This window comes from Dermacentor andersoni, chromosome 3 (genome assembly GCF_023375885.2).
Source record: "Dermacentor andersoni chromosome 3, qqDerAnde1_hic_scaffold, whole genome shotgun sequence".
NCBI classification, from domain to species: domain Eukaryota; kingdom Metazoa; phylum Arthropoda; class Arachnida; order Ixodida; family Ixodidae; genus Dermacentor; species Dermacentor andersoni.
The window spans coordinates 237543413-237563276 of NC_092816.1; the positions used below are offsets into that span (position 1 = coordinate 237543413).

At 49.1% G+C, this 19864-nt stretch overlaps 1 protein-coding gene and 1 long non-coding RNA gene across 14 annotated transcripts in view; one reads left to right on the top strand and one right to left on the bottom strand.

Annotated features, from left to right (window-relative positions):
* The window catches only part of LOC126536996 (uncharacterized), a 615291-nt gene that overhangs the window by 212146 nt on the left and 383281 nt on the right, over positions 1–19864 (bottom strand). For all 13 annotated transcript variants that reach the window (XM_072287449.1, XM_072287443.1, XM_072287445.1 and 10 more), the window contains one exon: positions 5586–5692. In XM_072287449.1, coding sequence (XP_072143550.1) covers positions 5586–5692 — 107 coding nt within the window. The remainder of the gene's footprint in view (positions 1–5585; positions 5693–19864) is intronic.
* Positions 13414–15737, top strand: LOC129386044 (uncharacterized). The gene is made up of 3 exons (XR_011893250.1): positions 13414–13626; positions 15162–15298; positions 15465–15737. It is a non-coding gene; the product is annotated as an uncharacterized lncRNA (long non-coding RNA).

Sequence of the window (19864 nt, forward strand, 5' to 3'; positions counted from 1 at the left end):
ACTTGTAATTACGCTGCCATAGTTGTGCCATCATTGTAACTACGTCGTCAAACAGTCGCCATCATGCATGTGTTATCATACCGTCGTGATCATGCCGTCATGGTCATGCAATCGTCGTCAGTACAGCTTCGTCAATCGTCTGCCGTCATCGACACCCTACATCATCACGCCATTGTGGTCATAAATTCGCCGTCATGCTATTCTGCTGATGCCGTTGCCATGCCTTCGTCGTCATCATACACCCGTTGCCATGCATTCGTTGCCATGCCATAGTCATGATGCCACCGTGGTCGTTGCATCGTCGCTATAGTAACTTCGAGATCGGACTCTTATATAGTCGTCGTCACACAATCGTCATCATACCATTGTCATGTCGTCACTGTCAGGAGGGTTGCAATGTGGGCTTGTTGGTACCGCATCTTGAATTTTCATCAACAGGTCGTTTACCATAGCGCTCCCTTCGTAACACCATCCCATTGTCGTTTTAAGTCGTCGTTGTCACAACACATTTTTCAATCCATCAACGTCATTTCTTTTTCGCCGCTGTGCTGTAATTCTGGGGCGCTATAACGTAAAACAATTGCGTTCTCTTTTTATTACAATCGCCTTGCGTCAAATTTACGTAACTGCCGACGCAACCATGGGGCGGTGATCCGCAGCGTTGTCTGAAAAGCACAATCAAAAGCGCTCCTCGTTTATAGGAAGCCACTTTTGTTTGCTTTGAAAACGAATAAAATTGCCTACATTAAGCGGGTTTTCTTATCTAATTGGCTGAAGAGAGGGAGGGGCACGCTCAAATGGAGAGGTTTTCGACGGGTCCGAGCCAGCGCAGCGAAAATAGATAACCGGAAGAGGAAAGCGGCGCCCGCGTCAGCGATTGGCCCGCTTTCCCTTACTTAACTTTCGGTGACTGGTCGAACATCGCAGCGGCGTTTAATGGAAGGGTAAAGGTAGGTCCTCACTTGCGGACATAAGCGCTTGCAAGGCGGCGCGCTTGAAAATGCGCGCCGCGAAAGGCGCTTTCGCGGCAAGAATTCTCTAGAATAGCAGCTTCTTGGGCGTGTTGGTTTTTCATCCTGGTGCTAACAGCGCAATACGTAGACGGCACTCGAGACGACACCACAAGCGCTGCCGAAATAAGCGTGCCGCAAGTGAGGACCTTAAGAATGCCGATAAAAGGGATCCTCAGAAAAGGAGAGTAAGCAGAGCGAGGCCGCATAAGTGTGGAAAGGGCTCGATAATGCTATCGTGCAACGCAAAAAGCTTTATTATACACAGATTAATCCATGCTCTCTGGCAGGTGCGAATAGCCAGTGCCTGAGTGATCGGCGGGCAGCCATGTTCTATCGCTTTCGGAACGGTGCAGCCTCCGGCTATTCAGAAAGAAATTCGGGTTCCTTCGGCATATTAATCCATCTTTATCATGTACACGTCACTTTGACGCGGTGAGTGTTCGCGGTTTCGTGAGGTCGCGTGACAGACAGGCGAACTGAGCGCAGCCCGAACACTTTTGGTCATTAGCTGCGGGCTAATGGCAAAAAGGTGCCGAACCAGAAAAAAATTACTGTTCTTTTGTTTGGTCTATTCATGCATAATTCGCGCGTACACGTGATATCAGACGGGCAGCTACTGCGGTTTTCGTGATGTCGCGTGACAGACGGCCGAAGTAAGGGTGGCCGGAAAGCTTTCTGACCAATTGTGGAGGGCCGACTGCAGAATTGGAAAAGTTTGGTATAACTTTACCTACTTTATAGTGCCCCTGCGATCGTCATTCAATCGTGATTAACGCACCGTTGCTATGCCATCGTCGCCGCTGCCACAGACGCTATCATTCATCCGTTGTCATACAGTCGTCGCCGTGCCGCCGTCGTAATGCTACTTCATCGCTGCAGCTCCGATTGCCGTCATGCCATCGTCGTTATACACTCGTCGTCATTCAATTGTCCTCATGTGGGCGTTGTCATGGTGTGATCGTTATGTCATCGTCATTAGTTACGAACGGTCATCTCATTAACATCATACCACCTTTGTCGTTCATCAACGTTATTCCTTATTCATTATCCCACATTAGTCTGCGGTAGCATCATACTGTCGTCGTTATGTCACCATGAGCATGGGCAACCTTGCGAAGCGAGTGCCGTAGCAACATGGGACGATACCGAATTACGTAACATAAAGCCAACGCAACGGAAATCTGAGAATGACAACTACTGATGTTAAATAAACCGTAAAAATTAAGGTGAGGGGGGGGGGGGGGGAGTTGACGAACGAAAACCATGATCTGAATATCAGGCACGCCGTAGTAAGGGACTCCGTAATAATTTGGACCCCCGGTGTTCTTTACCAGGCGTGCACCTTAATCAAAGTACACAGGTATTTTGCATTTCGCCCCCATCGAAATTCGGCCGCTGTAGCCGGGATTTGATCCCGCTACCTCGTTCTTAGCAGCCGTACACCACAGCCACTAAGCAACCACGACGGGCAAACGAGCTTGACTTCAGAAATATGGTCTGTCGCTACATTTCCCGAATGCTAATAGCATTACCATCGACAGTAATTGCGAGATGAGTTCTGCCCCATTTTTTTAAAAAGAGCTATTGTTATGCGACAATATTGTTATGCATGGTAGAGCGGCCGCTAACTGCTGCTGTGCACGATTGGCCAGTACCAAATACAGTGCAACCCAGCTAGGTTCAAACCGAGGCCTCTTTGGACGGAAGTTAATGTACTGCGTAGGTGCGGACGAGAACGGCAATATAAGCAGGCCGTCGTCGCCATTTCCTCGTTTTAATTCCACTGTCATTGTCTCTGCCTTGTCATAATGTCGTCATGGTTGCGGTGTCATCGTCAACACGTCGTCAAGGCGACCTCACTGCATCGTTGTCGTCCCATCTTCATCATACCGCCGTAGTCACGCTGTCGAATAACGCTGCTGCATTCCGTAGTCGTCATTCGTGCGTCATCATTGCGTCGTCGTCACAAAGACGTCTTCATTCCAGAGTGCTCATCATCCCATTTTCGTAAAGCCACGCTCGTCATGCACTGGTGGTGGTTCCTTATCCGACCATCATCGCGTGTGAGATCCGCATGTTCGAGCGCTTTTAATGGATGTCGAGCGACCCGCATCCCAGCAAAAAGTATGCCCAACATGGGCGCATTTATAGAACCCATGGGCTCTAAATATTGAAATGGTCGGTAAACAAGAACCGCGTTCTTCGCAAACATACGCCAGCTTCGCTTAAGCGGATTCCCACTGCGCGTAGGATCCTCGCATTTTTTAAACCTTCGTACTTAAAGGGAAGCTGAAACGGTTTTCAATTTCCATGAATTGCTGGGGTTGGGCGGAACAGACCTAATAATTTACGGCTCCGTTATTTTTTTCTTCGTTTTATTAATATAAGGAGCGGAAATCGCTTTCTAAATCACCCCCGCGGACACGCCCCCATCGCTTCCCGGAGCGCCGGGTGAGGTGGTTACCAAAGGAGAGAACCGGCGAGAGTGACGTCACTGGCGGGGACCGAGCTGCCGGACCGGCGTGCTGGCATGTGCTGGCATGCCTCTTTCCGTCCTGCGGTTTACTGAACGACGCTATGAGAGATCTGCCACCGCCGCCGCTCACGTTTGTTTTCTTTTGCGATTTTCGTAAACTGTTCTTTCCTTCTGTGCTGCGTGAGTGCCTACAGCCAAGGGCGCCCAACATGCCCTCGTTCTGTGCAGCATTCGGCTGCGCGAACACCGGCGGGCGAGACGATGTGGTGTTTCACAGGTTCCCGAAGGACAAGAAGCTTGCAGCGCAGTGGGTCCGTGCGGTGAGGAGAGATAAGTTCGTGCCGATGAAATCAACTGTGCTGTGCTCTTCATCTTCCATCAATACGCAGCACATGCAGGTGCACCTAGTTTAATGAAAGCCTGATTAGGCCCACATTGATGCACTCGAGAAATGCGAACATTCGCAGCCATTAACGTCTGGCAACACAGTTTTAGCGTAGCCGGATAGCCTTACGACAAATGCGGAAACGCGTTGTTGCTAGCGTTGCTATACTCCGTTTCATACATCATGTGCAACGCTGTGGAGGCTTGAGATAGTTCTTGCAGTGGCTGCGTTCGCACTTAGAAAAAGTTCGGTGTTTCTTGACCCGATTTTTTAGAAAATTTTCCATATATAAGCTCAGTTCTGAATGAAAAAAAGAATTTACCCCTAGAAACAATTCGTGTACTTATACGGCTGCTAACACGTTCTTTTAAATGAATTTTCTTTTCGGTATTTTTTAATTGAAGCCCGTCGCGGCAGCTTCACGTGCATGCTCGCGCGAGCAAACGCCGCTGGCACGCTGCGAAGCATAGACGGAAACGCGCGCAGTAATAAATTTTGGTGACCGGACTTCGTGCGTAGCTTCCACAGCGTTGCACCTGAGGTATGAAATGGAGTATAGGCTTGCCTAGTGACATTCGACGTACGGTTGCAGTTATCGTGTTTCCCACACGACGGTGCTAAAACTGCCTAATATCTTTATGTGAACACTAGCATGGAGCACACATATACCGCTTCTTGACCTAGCCACAATCGCAAAGTCGTCGAACCATAGTATGAATATTGCACATATAATACCTCTGGCCATCTCTGCATTTGTATGATAAGCAACTTCCATGACTGTACCCTGCAGCACTGCATGTGCGCGCTTTGAAACGCGGCACTTATGTTCGCGATCGTGCATCAACACTCAAAAAACCACGGGACTACTTTAGACAAGCAACGGCAAGGTGCTTGACATCGCGGAATTGCACCCGTGTTTACAATCTAATGAGAAGTTAGTGCTTCGGCATCCTTCCAGCAGCAAGTTCCCAGTGACACTGTAGCGCATTTTTTCTCGCGGCATTGGAACCTGCAGCTACATGAAAAAAAAAAAAAAACATAAGTACCAGCTAAGACTTCTAACGCGCGAGAAGGTGCACACATCGCTCTCGCTGTTGGCACACTCTACGTCGTCGTTGCCGCCGCTGCCGCCGTTGCCGCCATCGTTTTCCGTATCGGCTGTCGGTTCGAACATGTACTGCGAAAATACAAGCTGTCCGAGATAGCGAGAACGTTCCATAATGCTTACAACTCAGGTATGAAGCCAGAACAGAACAGCTTGCTACGCTCTGAAACGGCGGCGCCGACCGGAGACTGCCGCGAAAGACGTCACAGCGGCCCCGACCAATCACGGGCAACAGCGGCGTTCGCGCGATGCCCCGGTGCCCTGAGGCGCTGGTGCGCGATTTCTTGGAAAAACAGCCGCTTGCCTTTGTTTCCGCCCTTTTTGAACCAGATATTCGTGTTCAGGGGACTCAAAACAGTAGAATGCCGCAGAGAACAAATTTTTTTCGAAAAGTGTTTCAGCTTCCCTTTAAGAGACCGAAAGCAGTGCATCGCGCGCCAACTCGCGCCTCAAGTTCACGGCAGGCTGACGTCGAAATGGGGACCTGCCTACACCCTACTCGTCTCACAATGAATGAAAATGAGCTGCAGGCGCTGTTCTATGGCACAATCTGCGTACGATTACTGAATCCTCTGTTAACAATATCAGCCTCGAAGCAGAGCGTACCTGTGATGAGTGAGGTCTGGCACAGACAGCAGGGCTCCATTCGCACACAGCAGCTCGGCCACGGCCAAACTGCCGCAACGCGCTGCCCAATGCAACGCCGTACGACCCTGCAAAGAAACAAGGTATGCGTTGCGTTGTATTTGGCTTTATGCCCCATTCTTTAAGAGGAAGCTTTAGCTACGTGGGAACGGAGAAAGCGGTTTTGTCGGTAACCACCGCACTTATTTTCGTTACCTTTGTTGAATTTGAAAGAGAATGTTAAAACCTAGTGAATATAGGAATCCGCCCTTTTATTTGGGCCAGTGACGTTTTACAAAAGTTGCTTTAAAATGCAGTATTTGAGAAAACGAAACTATAGGAAGTTTAAATTTACACCTCTCAATCGGCAATGAAATCGCCGTTATGTTACCGCACCTCCTCCATTTTCTGTGCGCCTGCCCCGTGAGCACCGCGGTAGGCGCCGTGCCTGCTCTGGCCCCTAGTCGCTGCATGGTGGCTCAGCCAGCAGTCGAGATAAGAAAGAGGCGTTTAGAGCGTTGGTGCAAAACAAGCTGGGGATAGAACCGGATTCATTACAAGCGTAAGTAGCGGCCCAAGGAATAGAAAAAGCTGAGGGAATAGTTTTAAGGAAAAGCTCTGAGGAAAAGAGAAAAGAGTAAGGAGATGTATACGAAAGGCTGGAATTAAAGGTATGTGTAACACACCCGAATACCTCAGGCAGCCGAATGGACTATTTATGACCGCCCAGTGATAAAGGGAATGCGAATAAATCATCAGCATCATGATTGCACAAAACGCTGTCTGCTTCACGCGCTCCAGTTCTCCAACTTTAATGTTTTTTTTCTGTCGTTTGCAAACAAGAACCACCACGAGAGTTGTAGAGTGTTTGCAGAGTGATAGTAAAATAAGTAGGCTCCAGGCACGATGAAAAAAATTCAGGGTGATATAGCGGTAAATGCGAGAGAAATACGTGAGCATCCCGTCGCACCTCTTTCAGGTCCCGGATTCATCCTTTAAACTATATGTAGACCACACTGCAAGGTATTGTGCAGGAGCTCACTCAACACATTGTCGCGAAACTTTGGTCGAGTGTCACTGGTCTCGGGGGCTTGCAGATGTTGGGAGACATGGAGTCGGGAGACGCCGAGCAGCATAGCAAACAGATTTTAACTTACCCAAACTGAAAAACTCAAAGCAATACTCATGTAACTAAAACACCATGAAGAAGCGCCAGCACCTAAGACGCCTACTCAACAGACGTTAAACACGTCCTTATTGCCGGCCACGTCAGTCCTTAGCGCGTTCCACGCAAAAGTCCGGCAACCTTAGCCTATGGCTGCGCACAACAGAAAGGAGCGTCCTTACAGCCTTTTGTCGTCGCGTTCATTCTCCGAGTCCGATGCCTGTCGGATCTTCCTCATCGCCGACGCCGTAGACGTTGCTGCCTTGATGTCGGCCAGTCCAGCTGTCCATCTTTTGATGCCGGTGTCCCGAACTCCGTCGGCGAGGTGGCACTCCCGCCTCACAGGGTAGGCCTATAGCTGGGTTTCGCCGCTACACCTTCGAGTGCCGACGAGACGCCCTACGTGCTGGTCGAGACGAGACGCCGTACGTGCTGGTCCGCCTCGGAAGGGGGATCCTTCTTGGAGTGCCCGGCACCGCCGTGAGAGACTGCAGCAGGTTCAAGGAACCTCGCTCGAACGTCGCAGAGGTCGACAGCCACACCCTGGGTCGCCAGCGTCACGGCCCAGTGCGAAACTCCATGGCTCCCGTCGCCAGTGCGAAGCTGATGCTCCAATCTTCTTGGCCCAGAGCCACGTGGATAATGCCAGCTCAGCGCCGCTTCTCTCCCGATCACAGCTCGGGTCACGCGCCTCGAGGGCTCGTGCCGTTCGGACCGATCCGCGCACATCGTCTTGTTCCTTTCTTTTTGCGCCGCATGCCTCTTACATATGACATGGATGCCCTTTTAAGGAGTTTGTTTTTCAAAAAACTGCCTTCTGTCGGTTTTCTTGATGGCGAAATTGACTGTCCTGCTGTGACTTGGGTGATATTCCTTGCATCGTCGTGGCTCACAACACATCACCACACTGTCATGCACATTTCACCACATGCACAGTTCACAACGTTTGTAAGTATTGTTCTCACCACTTTACACGTGTACACTTACATGTCCGCGTTACACTCTTGACATTTCATCACTCCAACGCCCTACTCATGAAATCCGTCCTACTGCTACTGTAGCTCGCACCGCACTAGATCTGTCCACCTCGGGCGATCTGAAAACACTTCCTCGAACTTGTGAATGAACTCTCTTAACTTCTCTACTTGTATCACCGCTAGGGCTTGGTTCAACCTAACCCCTTCTACCCCCATGGTCTTCTCATCGATATAAGTGTGCACTTCCCCGTGTTCTTTCTCTTCGGCAATCACCATGCAAACTCTACTCCTCTCCTCTTTCTTCGCCTTTGTTATCTCCTTTCCTATAGGTCCCTTAGCCACTGTCTTTTGGCATACATCGCATGATTTCACATACCGTTTCACATCGCTCTGCAGCCCGATTCAAAAGGACTCTTCTGTGATCCTTTCCAACGTGTTCTTTACTCCTTCGTGACCGATCATTCCACTGTCGTGCCCTATGTTCAGTACTATGTCCCTGAGCGCCTTCGGTATCATCAACTGTAGTACCACCATACCTGAACTAAACACACACTTCCGGTACAATAAGTTATTCTTCTTTATAAATTCCACCACTGTCCTATTCCTTCTCCTTCGCACCAGTTACCATATCTTTAGTTCACACTTTCGTATTGACTCATCCTTTTCTGGAATTCTTTAAATTCTGCAGCCGTTATACCTAATTCCTTAATGGGTGTAACCTGCAATGCTGTCAGAGGTTTGGCACTACTACTGCTTGCTCGTGTTTGTACTGCAGCCGCTACATCTGTCTCTTGCATCCACTCTTTTTGTGCTTCTGAGCGTTCTTTCTCTTCCGCGTCCTTCTTTTTCTTCTTCCAAGTTGGGTCTCAGTAGTCTGCCTTCCTCACCCCAGGTACATTTGCCACAATCAAATTATGAAGGGGGTCCTCTATACATCGAGCTTTGACCAGTCCTGTAAAAAAGGGTGGCGATATTTGAATCCGTGCCTGTGACAGATATTCAACGGACTTATCTACCAAGATTACTGGTTTAAAGTACCCGGTCATGATTTCTGGTGGCACTAGACTCCTCCTTACTAAAATGGTATTGGCTCCTGTGTCTCTCAAGACTATTAGTAAAGGGAAAATCAGACATCCACCCGTTCATAGCAATTGCTACAAACGAAACCCATACGGATTCCTCGAAGGAAAAGCCTCAGAGTTGAAGAAAAATTCGTTCTGGTCCGGCACTCGAACTCGGGACCACCGCCTTTCAGGGGCAGCCGCTCGACCTACTGAGCTAACCAGGCGGCTAGCAGATGGCAGGGCGAAGTCGAATTTGTCAACAACACGAAGCAAAGGCAAGTGATGGACGTAGTAGTTCTGCGGAAACCCGCAAGGTGGAGAGAAGTAATGAAGGCAAAATCAGACATCCACCCGTTCATAGCAATTGCTACAAAGGAAACCCATACGGGTTCCTCAAAACTGGCCCCTCGAAAGCGGAAGGGTTCCTCGAAAGCGGAAGTGGTGGATGTCTGAGTTTCCCTTTATTAATTACTTCTCTCCACCTTGCGGGTTTCCGCAGAACTACTACGTCTCTCAAGACTGTAGATTTGCGTCATTGTACCTCGTCTGTCATAACAGGCATGTCCTGCTCTATCTGTACGTCCTCTCTTGACCTCATGATACATGCCGTCTTTTCCATGGACCCAGTCCTGCATTCGTCAGCCTTGTGACCTTTATTTTGGTACAACTGGCAAACCACCACTGTTTCGTGACGATTACTTCTAACTTGGCTGTTCACCACTACATGACCTAACCGGTTACATAGAAAACATCTCTAGGAACCCTTTTCTACTACATTGCTCCTGGTTCTTCGTCTCTCTTACTGCTGTCGTGAGCGCATCTTTGTTGCCCTTTCCCAAATTTCTCAATCCATGTGCCTCTACGAATTGGTCTGTTTGCTCTGCCATCTGCTCCATAGTTTGTAGTTTTCTTTCTTTAAGGAATATTGCCAAACTGCTACTACACCTGGCAAGAAATTGTTCACCCACGACTTTGTCGTGAACCACTTCATAGTTCTGTCTTTGTCGGACAGTTCTATCCACCTCTCAAAAAAATTTGTTAGACTACACGCGAACTGCTTGCCTGTTTCTGAATCTTCAGGCTTACATGACCTAAACTTCTCTCGGAACCCTCCCGCGGTCAACCTGAATCTTTGCAATAAAGTTCTTCACCTTGTCATAGTCTAATGACTCCTCTGCTGGCATACGCCCAAAGACACTCAGAGCCTCGCCCAAAAGCTTTGAGCAAGTTTTACAACGAAGTTGTTAATGCGACTAAACGCACTGAAAAACGAAAAACTAGATCACTCACGAAATATATACTTTGAAGAAATGTGGTAAGTGGGCGGAGGGGAGGGGGGTCAATAGGCTGGCAAGTTTTGAAATGGCTGTGCCAATTAGGGGGTAAAAGAAAAATTGCAAACCTTTGTTTTCAGCCCGTTTTAAGCGTTACATGAAACGCTTAAAAAGTTTTTCCTAGTCCGTGAGAGGACCATTAAGGGCAGAAATGTCAAAATTTACCGAAATGGGGAATACTCTATGCGTAAGCCGTACTGAATGTTTGAAGTCTCTAGAATAAATAAGTGATTTGAAAAGGATTTCTGAGTACTCGTCTTCTCCCAATTTGTACAATAATTTACCATTGCATGAAGTTGCTGCTCTCCGATCTCTTTCGCGAGCGATGCAAGCCACGGTATTTATATTTCATTGCAGTAACAAACACGTTGTGCGTGACGAAAGATAAATGTTTTACCTATGTATTTCAACTACAGCTTTTGCATAAAGTTACTTATTCAAGCGTTCCACAGTGCCATACTGCCGCTATTCACTGAGTATTTCCCGCAGACCTAGAACAACCGCACAAGATACCGACTTCAAATTCTCGGGAAATAGTGGGAATCTTTACTTTAATGTGTGGAACACTCCCGTGTTCATGGTTTAAGTATACGCGTTGCAAATAATTGCTGAACGCTCGCAATGTTTTTTTTTTTTTTATTTTCATGCCATACCGGGTTTGTAGTTCGTTTCTCTGGCGAACCATACAAGACACCTTGTTGATGCATTTCATGAAAACAAGAGGCAGGTGTAGAAGTTTATTACACGACTATCCATGAAACGGCCGCTCTCAAAGTGGAGGTGTTGTGTCGGTTGTGGGTGACTCGCTTGCAGTCGGTGCGCGCACTCCTCCTCTTTTGCTGCGCCACGTCTCTCACGTGTGCGCCAACCCTTCAGGTGTGCACTGCTCATACAAATGGGCGCATACAAATATTACGTACGCAGTGTTTCCGAGGTTCTCGGTTCACGTACATACCCAGTAACCTACTAGGCCAGACGGCAGCAGACATGCACACATTACAGATAAAAAGTAACTAATTACAAAGTGGCAATTAAATGCAACATGTAGCAAAAGTTTAAACTTTCTGGCTTTATTAGGAGCTTCGTAAATAATTATTGAATCCTCCATGTTTTTTTTTTTTTTTTTGCTATTTGCTGGTGTCATAAAACTTTCGCCCGGTGTCCTCGGTGAACTAAACGAGGAGTGTCTGGCGGAAGTAAGGGCCAGGTAATGGGTGTAGTCAAAGTGTAAAGTGCGCGAGATAAATGTGACTTTTGCAATAAGTTAAATATGCAAGTGCTCTGGAGCACTACTAATGCTTTTTACCATCGGCGCTAAATTTAGCCCGAGAGCTCGACATAACTAAAAGCGTCACTAAGATCAAGCCTAGCAAACATGGCGGGTAAAACCACGGCAATATAGCGTGCGCAGTGGATTTCATCCTGTGGACAAAATAAAACTTTTGTAAAAGGTTTCCTTTACATGTGCTCGAAAACGCTATGTGACCAGTTTATGCTGTTTCACAGTGTCCGAAAGAAACTCTGCGTTACACAAAGTTTACATTCGGCGTATATAAAGGAAGCGTAATGGGTCTTGTCTAAGTAAAATTGAAAGTGTTTCGGTTAATCACCACCACTGGAATTAATTGCATAATGAAGCGCTTTCAGAGCATATATGGTTTGCTTAACGAGCGGCACAAGAGTTACACGCAGCTTTGGCATAACTACTTATGCATCCAAAATTAAACTTAAAAAAAAATTGTGCGGACCTCTGCGGAAAATTTTGGTGCGAAGTTAAATGCGAGTGCATCAAATAAAGCTTTCGAAAAAAAACTTGTTAAGCAAGTGTTTGCAAGCATCAACTGCCGTTATCTGCTACGTTTCATAATGTACGGAAATAATTCCGCAATACATAATTTTACATTTAACAGTAATTACAACATCATAAGAGCGATGTCTTGGGAAATTCTATCGTGACTAGGCTTCATCATCGTCGTCCTTACGCTATCTTAATGTACACTACCCCAAGACGAAGGTCTCTCCCAGCAGTCTCCAATTAACCCCTGTTTTGCGCTAGCTAATTTCAAATTAGGCCGGCAAGTGACCTAATTTAATCACCTGATCTCATTTCTGCCGACTTCGACTGCGCTTTCCTTCTGCGGTGGACTGGTTATCTGTGCTACGCGGTACATAGCCAGCCCAGCTGCATTTTTGGAGCGCAGCGCCCGTTCCTGCGATGAGCGCCTGCCTCCTTGGGCGTAATCGCGCGAACGAGCACAGCGAAGGATGAAAGAGCGAAAGCGCAGCTCAGCAAGGGATGAAAGGCGACGACAGCGAAGAGAGTGTGAGGAGAAAAGCGGAGGGTGTGGCGAAAGCGTGAGAAGAAAAGCATAGTGCCGCGGAAGACGGGCTCTGCTGTGACGACCCCTACGAGAGGGCGCCAGAGTAGCGCACCGTCGTGTGTTCACCGGTGACGCCATTGATAAGGCATGCGCCGAGCGCGTCCACCGATGCCATATAGGGAAAGAAAGCACTGCATGAGCGAAGGTCTGTCTGTGGCGGATTGCTATGAAACTCACCCACGCGTCCCACACGCGCCGCCTTTCGCAACGGCCGATTAACCAGGCTGTCGCGCCATACTTCGGTCCGTTTGCAATGTGCCATAAGAGACAGATTTTGCGAACCAGCCACGCTACTCACACCGCTCTACTCCTAATACCTACAGAATCATAATACAAAATACTGACACGCATACTTTTATCGCGTGTTGACCTGCGCTCAAATTTCGTATCAGGGAGTATGGTAAGCTTCGGTGAATTTTTTTCGCCCCCTGACAACTGGAATATCGGCTATCCCTGCGTGCTCTCTGATCCACACCGCTAGCATCCTGTCTTTTAGCGTTATGCCTAACATTTTTCGTTCCATCGCCTTTTGCGCAGTCCTGAACTTGTTCTTAGGCTTCTTTGTTAACTAGGAAGTTTCTGCCTAACATGTGGGCATCGGTATAACGCAATAATTGTACACGCTTTTTGTTCAACGATGGTGGTAAGCTCCCAGTAAGGATTAGGTAATGCCTGCCGTATGCACTACAATCGTTCTTTAACCTTTTGTAAATTTCCTTCTCATGATTAGCGCCCCATGCGAGTATTTGACCTAGAAAACGAACTGCGGCACACTCTATAGACGTGGCAACCTAAAGTTTGCCCGCGCAGCGCCAGCGCCGAATGCTCCCCTAGCGGACCGATCGAAGTTTCGAAGGTCGTCGCTGCGCTAGCGCGCGCCCGTGTTCTGTACGGCGGGAGCGCTCGTGCGCGTTGTTTTTGCGATGGCGAGTGCGACCTGATCAGCCAGGAAAGGTGGCACGCAATACTGCTGTGTTGTTGCTTGCCACAGCAGCCTTGAAAACATGAAAGGTGCTACGACACCCGTGAAGTTCTACAGATTTCTGGGGAAGTGCGAGAAGGACAGGCGACAAACATGGATAACTGCAGAGTGCCGAGCCAAGCAAGTCTCATACTTACGCATTCGCGTGCAATATCACGGATGCTCGATGAAAGCGGGATACTGATATACCTGTTTTTAGCGCACGGCCGTTTGCTTAGTCATGTCGCGTAGTTTAATTGCGGTAACATCCGCCGTTTGCTAGCGGTAAATGCATGCGTGTGGCGCCGCTAAGCTCGACGACACGAGCTTGATTCCCGGCCATGGCGGCCGCATTTCGACAGGGGCGAAATGCAAGAACACCCTTGTTGCCGTGTGCTTTGATTTTTGTTCACGTTAAAGAACCCCCGGAGGGTAAAATTATTCCCGAGACTCCCCAGTACAGCGTGCCTCATAATGATTTCGTGCTTTTGGCATGGTTTTGGCACTTAGAACCACCGCCGAATTAATTTGATTGCACTGTGCATTCCCTCGCGATCGGCATGGACGGGCTCAAGAGAATCATTTCCCTTTTCCAAACGCTGCAACTTAAATTACTAGTTGTGCAGGTAAGGAAAGGGGCCGCGCGCTACTTTTCTGTGGTAACAGACCGTATTTAATGCAATCTGCGGTCGTCGCGTGCGTCGGAAAGCGGCAGATCGGAAAGCAGCCGCTCGATACGTGGGCGTTATGCGTGTTGTTTGGCCAGGCTTTCTAAGTTCACAATATCCAAGCATACTTTAAGGTAATTACCACCTTTCACACTTTTCCTGATTCACTCTTCCTGCCAAAAATCTTCGTTTCCTGTAGTAGCCGGCCATCGGTGCGAGCTTACTTTAGCTACTCGCCCGACGAGGAACTTGATTTACTTTGGTGAGGCATGTGTCGCTAATGCTTGCGCTCGCTCTGCTGGCCCCAAGTTAATCCCTGGTTAACGGGGTCTCGGTTCATTTCGCGGAGCAGTCTGTACGAGCCATTTCTCATGAGCAGTGAAAAGATACCTTGCTGACTAATGCAATTAGTCGCAATGACTCCAACATCTGCATTGAATAAGGCGTGATATACACTAAATATTTATTGCAGCATGATATAAGGCAATATGCGTCGATGTTGTACTTAAATTGTTAATTTTGAGCAGATTAGTTTTGGCTGTTGTGCTCGAGGATTTTGTGTACTCTGGGAAGGAAACTGCTTTGGAGTTCTGGTGAAGCAGCGCACTGACCAGGACAAGGCGGACACACACAATAATACATGATACTCGCTGTGCTTGTAACACTCGCTTTGTACTGGTGAGTGCTCCGCTTCACCAACACGGTATGATTATTAATCGCCCAACTTTCCACATTACTGCCTTAGCTTTATTACAATGCGGTTCTCTTCGTGCCATGCAGTGATGTTATGTGGCAAGAAATAGGCAGTACAAGTTACAGGCATCTCCGAATTACCATATATTAAAGGCGTGTACAGCTTGCCAAAAACATCTTAATTTGTGATTTGCCCGAACCTAAGGCTGAGAGGGTATAAGCTAGGCCACGTTGCTGAAGATGGGAAGAGGGTCTTTCTCGATAGTGTAGTGTCATGCTTATTCGTGCATAATGCATGTGTTTCTGTACTCGCAGTGCTGATGGCAGTCCCTGGGAGCCATCAAAAAGCAGGCGAATTTGCAGCACCCATTTCATTGGCAACTGCAAGAGTGACCTAACATCTTCGCACCTGTATACAGAAAGAAAGCACTAGATCGACAGAGTGTGAAAAGGTATGACTGGCAGTGTGCAAGTATCATAATTTGTAGTGGTAGCACTCTTGTAGAATAATATATTCACACAATCACAGGAACGTCACCTTTGCAAACATATTATTGGGAGTAATTTAATTCCCACAAAAAATAGGCCCACATGATGTCTCATTTCTATGCGATGCAGATGGTAGCGGCGCCTAACAGACCAATGGCAATCACAGCAGTCTTCTCAGCAGTCAGCACCACCGGGACATGTGCTTTCGTACTGCAGCGACACAGCTCTTGAGCAGCAGCAAGACACATGTGAAACAGGCTTCAAAACATGCCTTTCTGAAGTGACGGAACTGTCAACAAGCAGCCCAATGGATCTGCAGTCATCGAGTAGTATGACAACAGAAGTCCTTGTTGCCAGAGTGACTTATGTTGTAATTGAAATAAAAGTGGCTAAATTTCTCAACTTGGTGCGCACCTCTAACTCGACGTTGTATACGATCTTGTCGGACACCTCTGACACGCACTTGGCTTTCACTGTCACATCACCGTCCACAATTTGTTCAACGCCATACACGTTCGGAAGCAGACGCTCCCCTTTCGTGAGGATGCCGCCAAGAAAAAAGCTGTCCGCGTCGGCAACCTTCTTGAAACCGCACTGCAATCTTTGCATCGCTGTTGCGCAAGCAGGCGATCAGCCGACGTCAAAAACGGAGCGCCGTGAGCACGAGTAGCGAAGAAAAGCGCGGACGAAACAATGTAAACAAAGCGGAGACTGTGCCACGGCGCAACCGCGCAGCTTGACGTTTCCACATTGGGAGCGCTGTCAGGAGGCGCAGTAGCGCCACCTGACCATGGTTTTCTCGTGTATAGGCTGACTTACCTGCCGTGGTTGCTTAGTGGCTACGGTGTTGGGCTGCTAAGCACAAGTTCGGGGGATCGAATCCAAGCCACGGCGGCCCCATTTCCATGGGGGCGAATTGTGAAAACACCCGTGTGCTTACATTTACGTCCACGTTAAAGAACCCCATGTGGACGGAATTTCCGGAGTCCGACGTGCCTCATAATCAGGTCGTGGTTTTGGCATGTAAAACCCCATAACTTAATTTTTTTTATATGGGCTTACTTGTTTCCTAGCCAGGGTATTGAGTATCGTGTTTGTCTCCTGCATATTAATCTTCAATCCTGCTCTTACACTTTCTCGGGTCCCAGATTCCCATACACGGCTGGTATTGGCCAATAGATGACATTAACCAATAAGGGGGCTTGGATCAGTGTGCTTCTTCCTAGTGTGTATATTTTAAGACGCAGTTTATTAAACAGGCAGAAGTAAGCAAAAAGCTAAGTTTCGAATTTTTATAGGAATTACGTAGTTCCGGAAGCAAGACTATCGCCTACTCGGACGCACCCAATCGCACGGGAATGAAACACTGCTTAAGGCGGATCCACACGACGGACCAAATTGCTCTTTTGGACCGCGGTCCGCGCATCACGTGATAGGACGTCTCCAGTTCGTGCGTACTGCAGTTGGCCCACGCAAGACCGCGGCCCTCGCAGTCCAACAAATCGCCGAGGCTTTTCCCGCTTCAGTTGTGGTGGCGGGCCGCATGCAAACCGCCGCAATTTTGGTGTAGTCAACGAATGTTGTCCAGCAACAGAGTGTTTTAAGCCAAATCCAATCTAGTTCTCGGGTCAGCAAAAGCCAGTCAAGCCAGTTGTTTCATGTCCGCCATTCCGCCTACAGGTGCGTGCAGCAGGTATGTTTTTAAAACACCGTGTCCTTTCGGAGTGACGAGGAGGTTTTTTTTTATTTTGTATCCCTCGTAGAGCATTTCCCGGCTTTGTGGGACTCGAGCCGGAATGATAACAATGATAACAGTCTGGCCGAGAGTGTAGCTGGTTAGTCTGCTCTGCTATCTGCTATGGCGGTCCGCCGTGTGGATGTGCTGTGCGCCGGACCGTGCCGCGGCGGGCCGTGAGATCGCATCACGTGACCGATCGGCCCGCAGACTTGGTCCGTCGTGTGGATCGGCCTTTATCAGTGTCGTCGGGTCCTGCTATTTCCATTAGTCTTGACTCCCCTCGAAACAAAAAGGCAGACCAGACGTACACTTTCCGGCGCGCGCTCACTTCTGACCGCTTCTGGTTAGATTCCTGGTGTGATTTCGCTTCGTAATGACTACAGATAGCGCACCAACATGATCAAGTTGGATGTGGCTACTATCCGATCAAGGTGCTGCGCGGCCGTACTGAAGTGCATGAGTACTATGCGCATTCTAGTGCACATAGTAAGCCGCTGCAGCTGCACATAGCCGCGGCTGCAGCGTAGCGTAGACAAACGCCGTGGGGTGCCGCGACGAGCGTTTTTGCTGGGCTCGGTGCGGCTTGCTGAGGAAAACGTGCTCTGATTGTTATCAGTAGGTGTCGTGACTCCAGATGCGAGCGCCATCTGACGAACAGGTCGCCGGCTTCCCCAGTTGCACCCCCTCGAGGTGTCTCGCCATCATGGTCGAAGCTCGTTACGTTAGGAATCTTAAGCATGAAATGCTTTTAGCTCCTGTTGTGGGCGAGCTTCAAGAGACCTTAAGCCAAAATACACTGCCGTTATTCGGGCACTCAAGACAAGAATGGCACGATAATGGGGCGAAGGCAGCAACATCCTGGCATCGTGCCGTTGTCAGATGGGATGAGGACATGGCACCCGGAGGTGCCGCGTCCCAGAGCTTACATGTGCTCATCAACCCAACATCATCCCGGATACATTGACCCGGGCACTCCCGCTCAACCGGGGCTGACTGGGCGGGGAGCTTTGGTTAGGGCCAACGGTCCTCCCCGGACAAGGGGGCTGTTGTGGTGCAGCACAACTGAGTTACTGCACTCAACACACAAACAGCCATGTCTGTCTTACAGGACACAAGCCTCAGTGACCTTCGGACTGGATTGACGCAAAAGAGGTCAAGACATACAACTATGGAGACCACCAAAGCCATCCGCGGAGCAGCGCGACCACACGAGGGTGCGCCACAACCGGTTCCGGCTCTGGGTTGCACTGAACCAAACGAAACCCCGTAGATCGACTGGCATACACGGCCGAGTCGAGCGACCCTTAGGAGCACGCATCATAACTTAATGGAAGGCTTTCCAACTGACTCATCAAAAATCACGGAAGGACGAGCGCACACTTCGAGAAACTTCTTGTCGCCTAAGCGATGCCGCTCCCGGGTGAGATGGAACAAGACCTCCTTCCGTGCTTTTGCAAGCACTTCGTGAAGGCCCGGCGCCCGTCCCCCGAAAATTGCATCACAGCGTGCCAACCAAACTTGGTATGAGCACTCGGCGAGAAGAAGCACGAACTGGTTGATCGCCTGATTAGGCAAAGGGTGCAAAAATCGAACCGCCTGATATGGAACACCTGGGAGCTTAAAGAGACTAGCAATCCTTTGGAGAACAGCTGCAGGAAGCAAATACTGCGTGAAGATATGAACCGAGCCCTCACGACTGCTACAAAAGGCGCACACTCCACGAGCCGGGAATGGCGTGAAAGGGCCTGTAACTCAACGGAAGGCATCTTCGCGCCAGGCGGTACATGAACGTAGCTCGGCTAGCGTCGAGGAAACTGGCCGTAATGCGCTTACAGTTTGGCCTGTGGATGGACAGATCGCACCTTTGGCAATGCGAAAATGCGCATTGTATTTATCCTGTATTGAGGATATCGACTGGTTCTTGGATTGCAGTTGAAACTACATCGATGCCGGGGTGAACCTTGCGGAGGCTTACCAAAGAATTGCCAGCTGCCGCATAAATGGTGGACGGGAAACCTGAGCGAGGCACGCAGTGGGAAAATGTGCTCTGCGAAAACAAGCGGAGTCGGGTGCTAAGAAAAAAGGAGGTTAAGCTTCAAGTTAGGAGCATATTCGAGTGAAAAGCGACCTGGGTCCACCTGACGTGTAGTGCAGTAGCCACGATGCCCCAGTCGGGAATTCTGAGTCCTCCCTTATCACTGGGCAACTTGCGCACCTGCCTAGCTACACAACCAGTTATCCCCTTCCAGAGGAAGCGAGAGGATCCTCTCTAAGATAAGCTTGGTTCGGGTTGGAACAGGAGTCACACACGCCACATACGTCAGGAGGGAAAACAGAAGCGAGCGAATAATTTTCGGTCGAGCAGTCAATGGGCATGACAACGCGCTGAATTCCTGAATCCTGGTTTCAAGCTTCTCCTTAGCCTGTTGCCAGTGTTCAGGAGAGAGACCGTCTAGTTCGAATTGAAAACCTAGAATGCGCAGCCGCGTTTTCCCGGGGAGACCATGAACGGGCTGCGGACTGGATGGAGTGGAGTTCAAGTACATGGCTGCACTTTTGGACCCATTCAATCTTGCACCGCTCGCCCCACAGTAACTGTCCATGACTTCCAAGACGCTGCAAGCTGATGCGTCGACCGGGACGACAATGGATAAGTCATCCGCATAGGCAAAGGGTGCAACCGGAGGAACCTGGTGGGAGGAGGAACCTGCCAATTCTACTGTCACAGGACCTCTGCAGAAGCGGTTCAAAAGCGAGTACGTAGAGGGCAGGTGAGAGAGGGTCCCCCTGC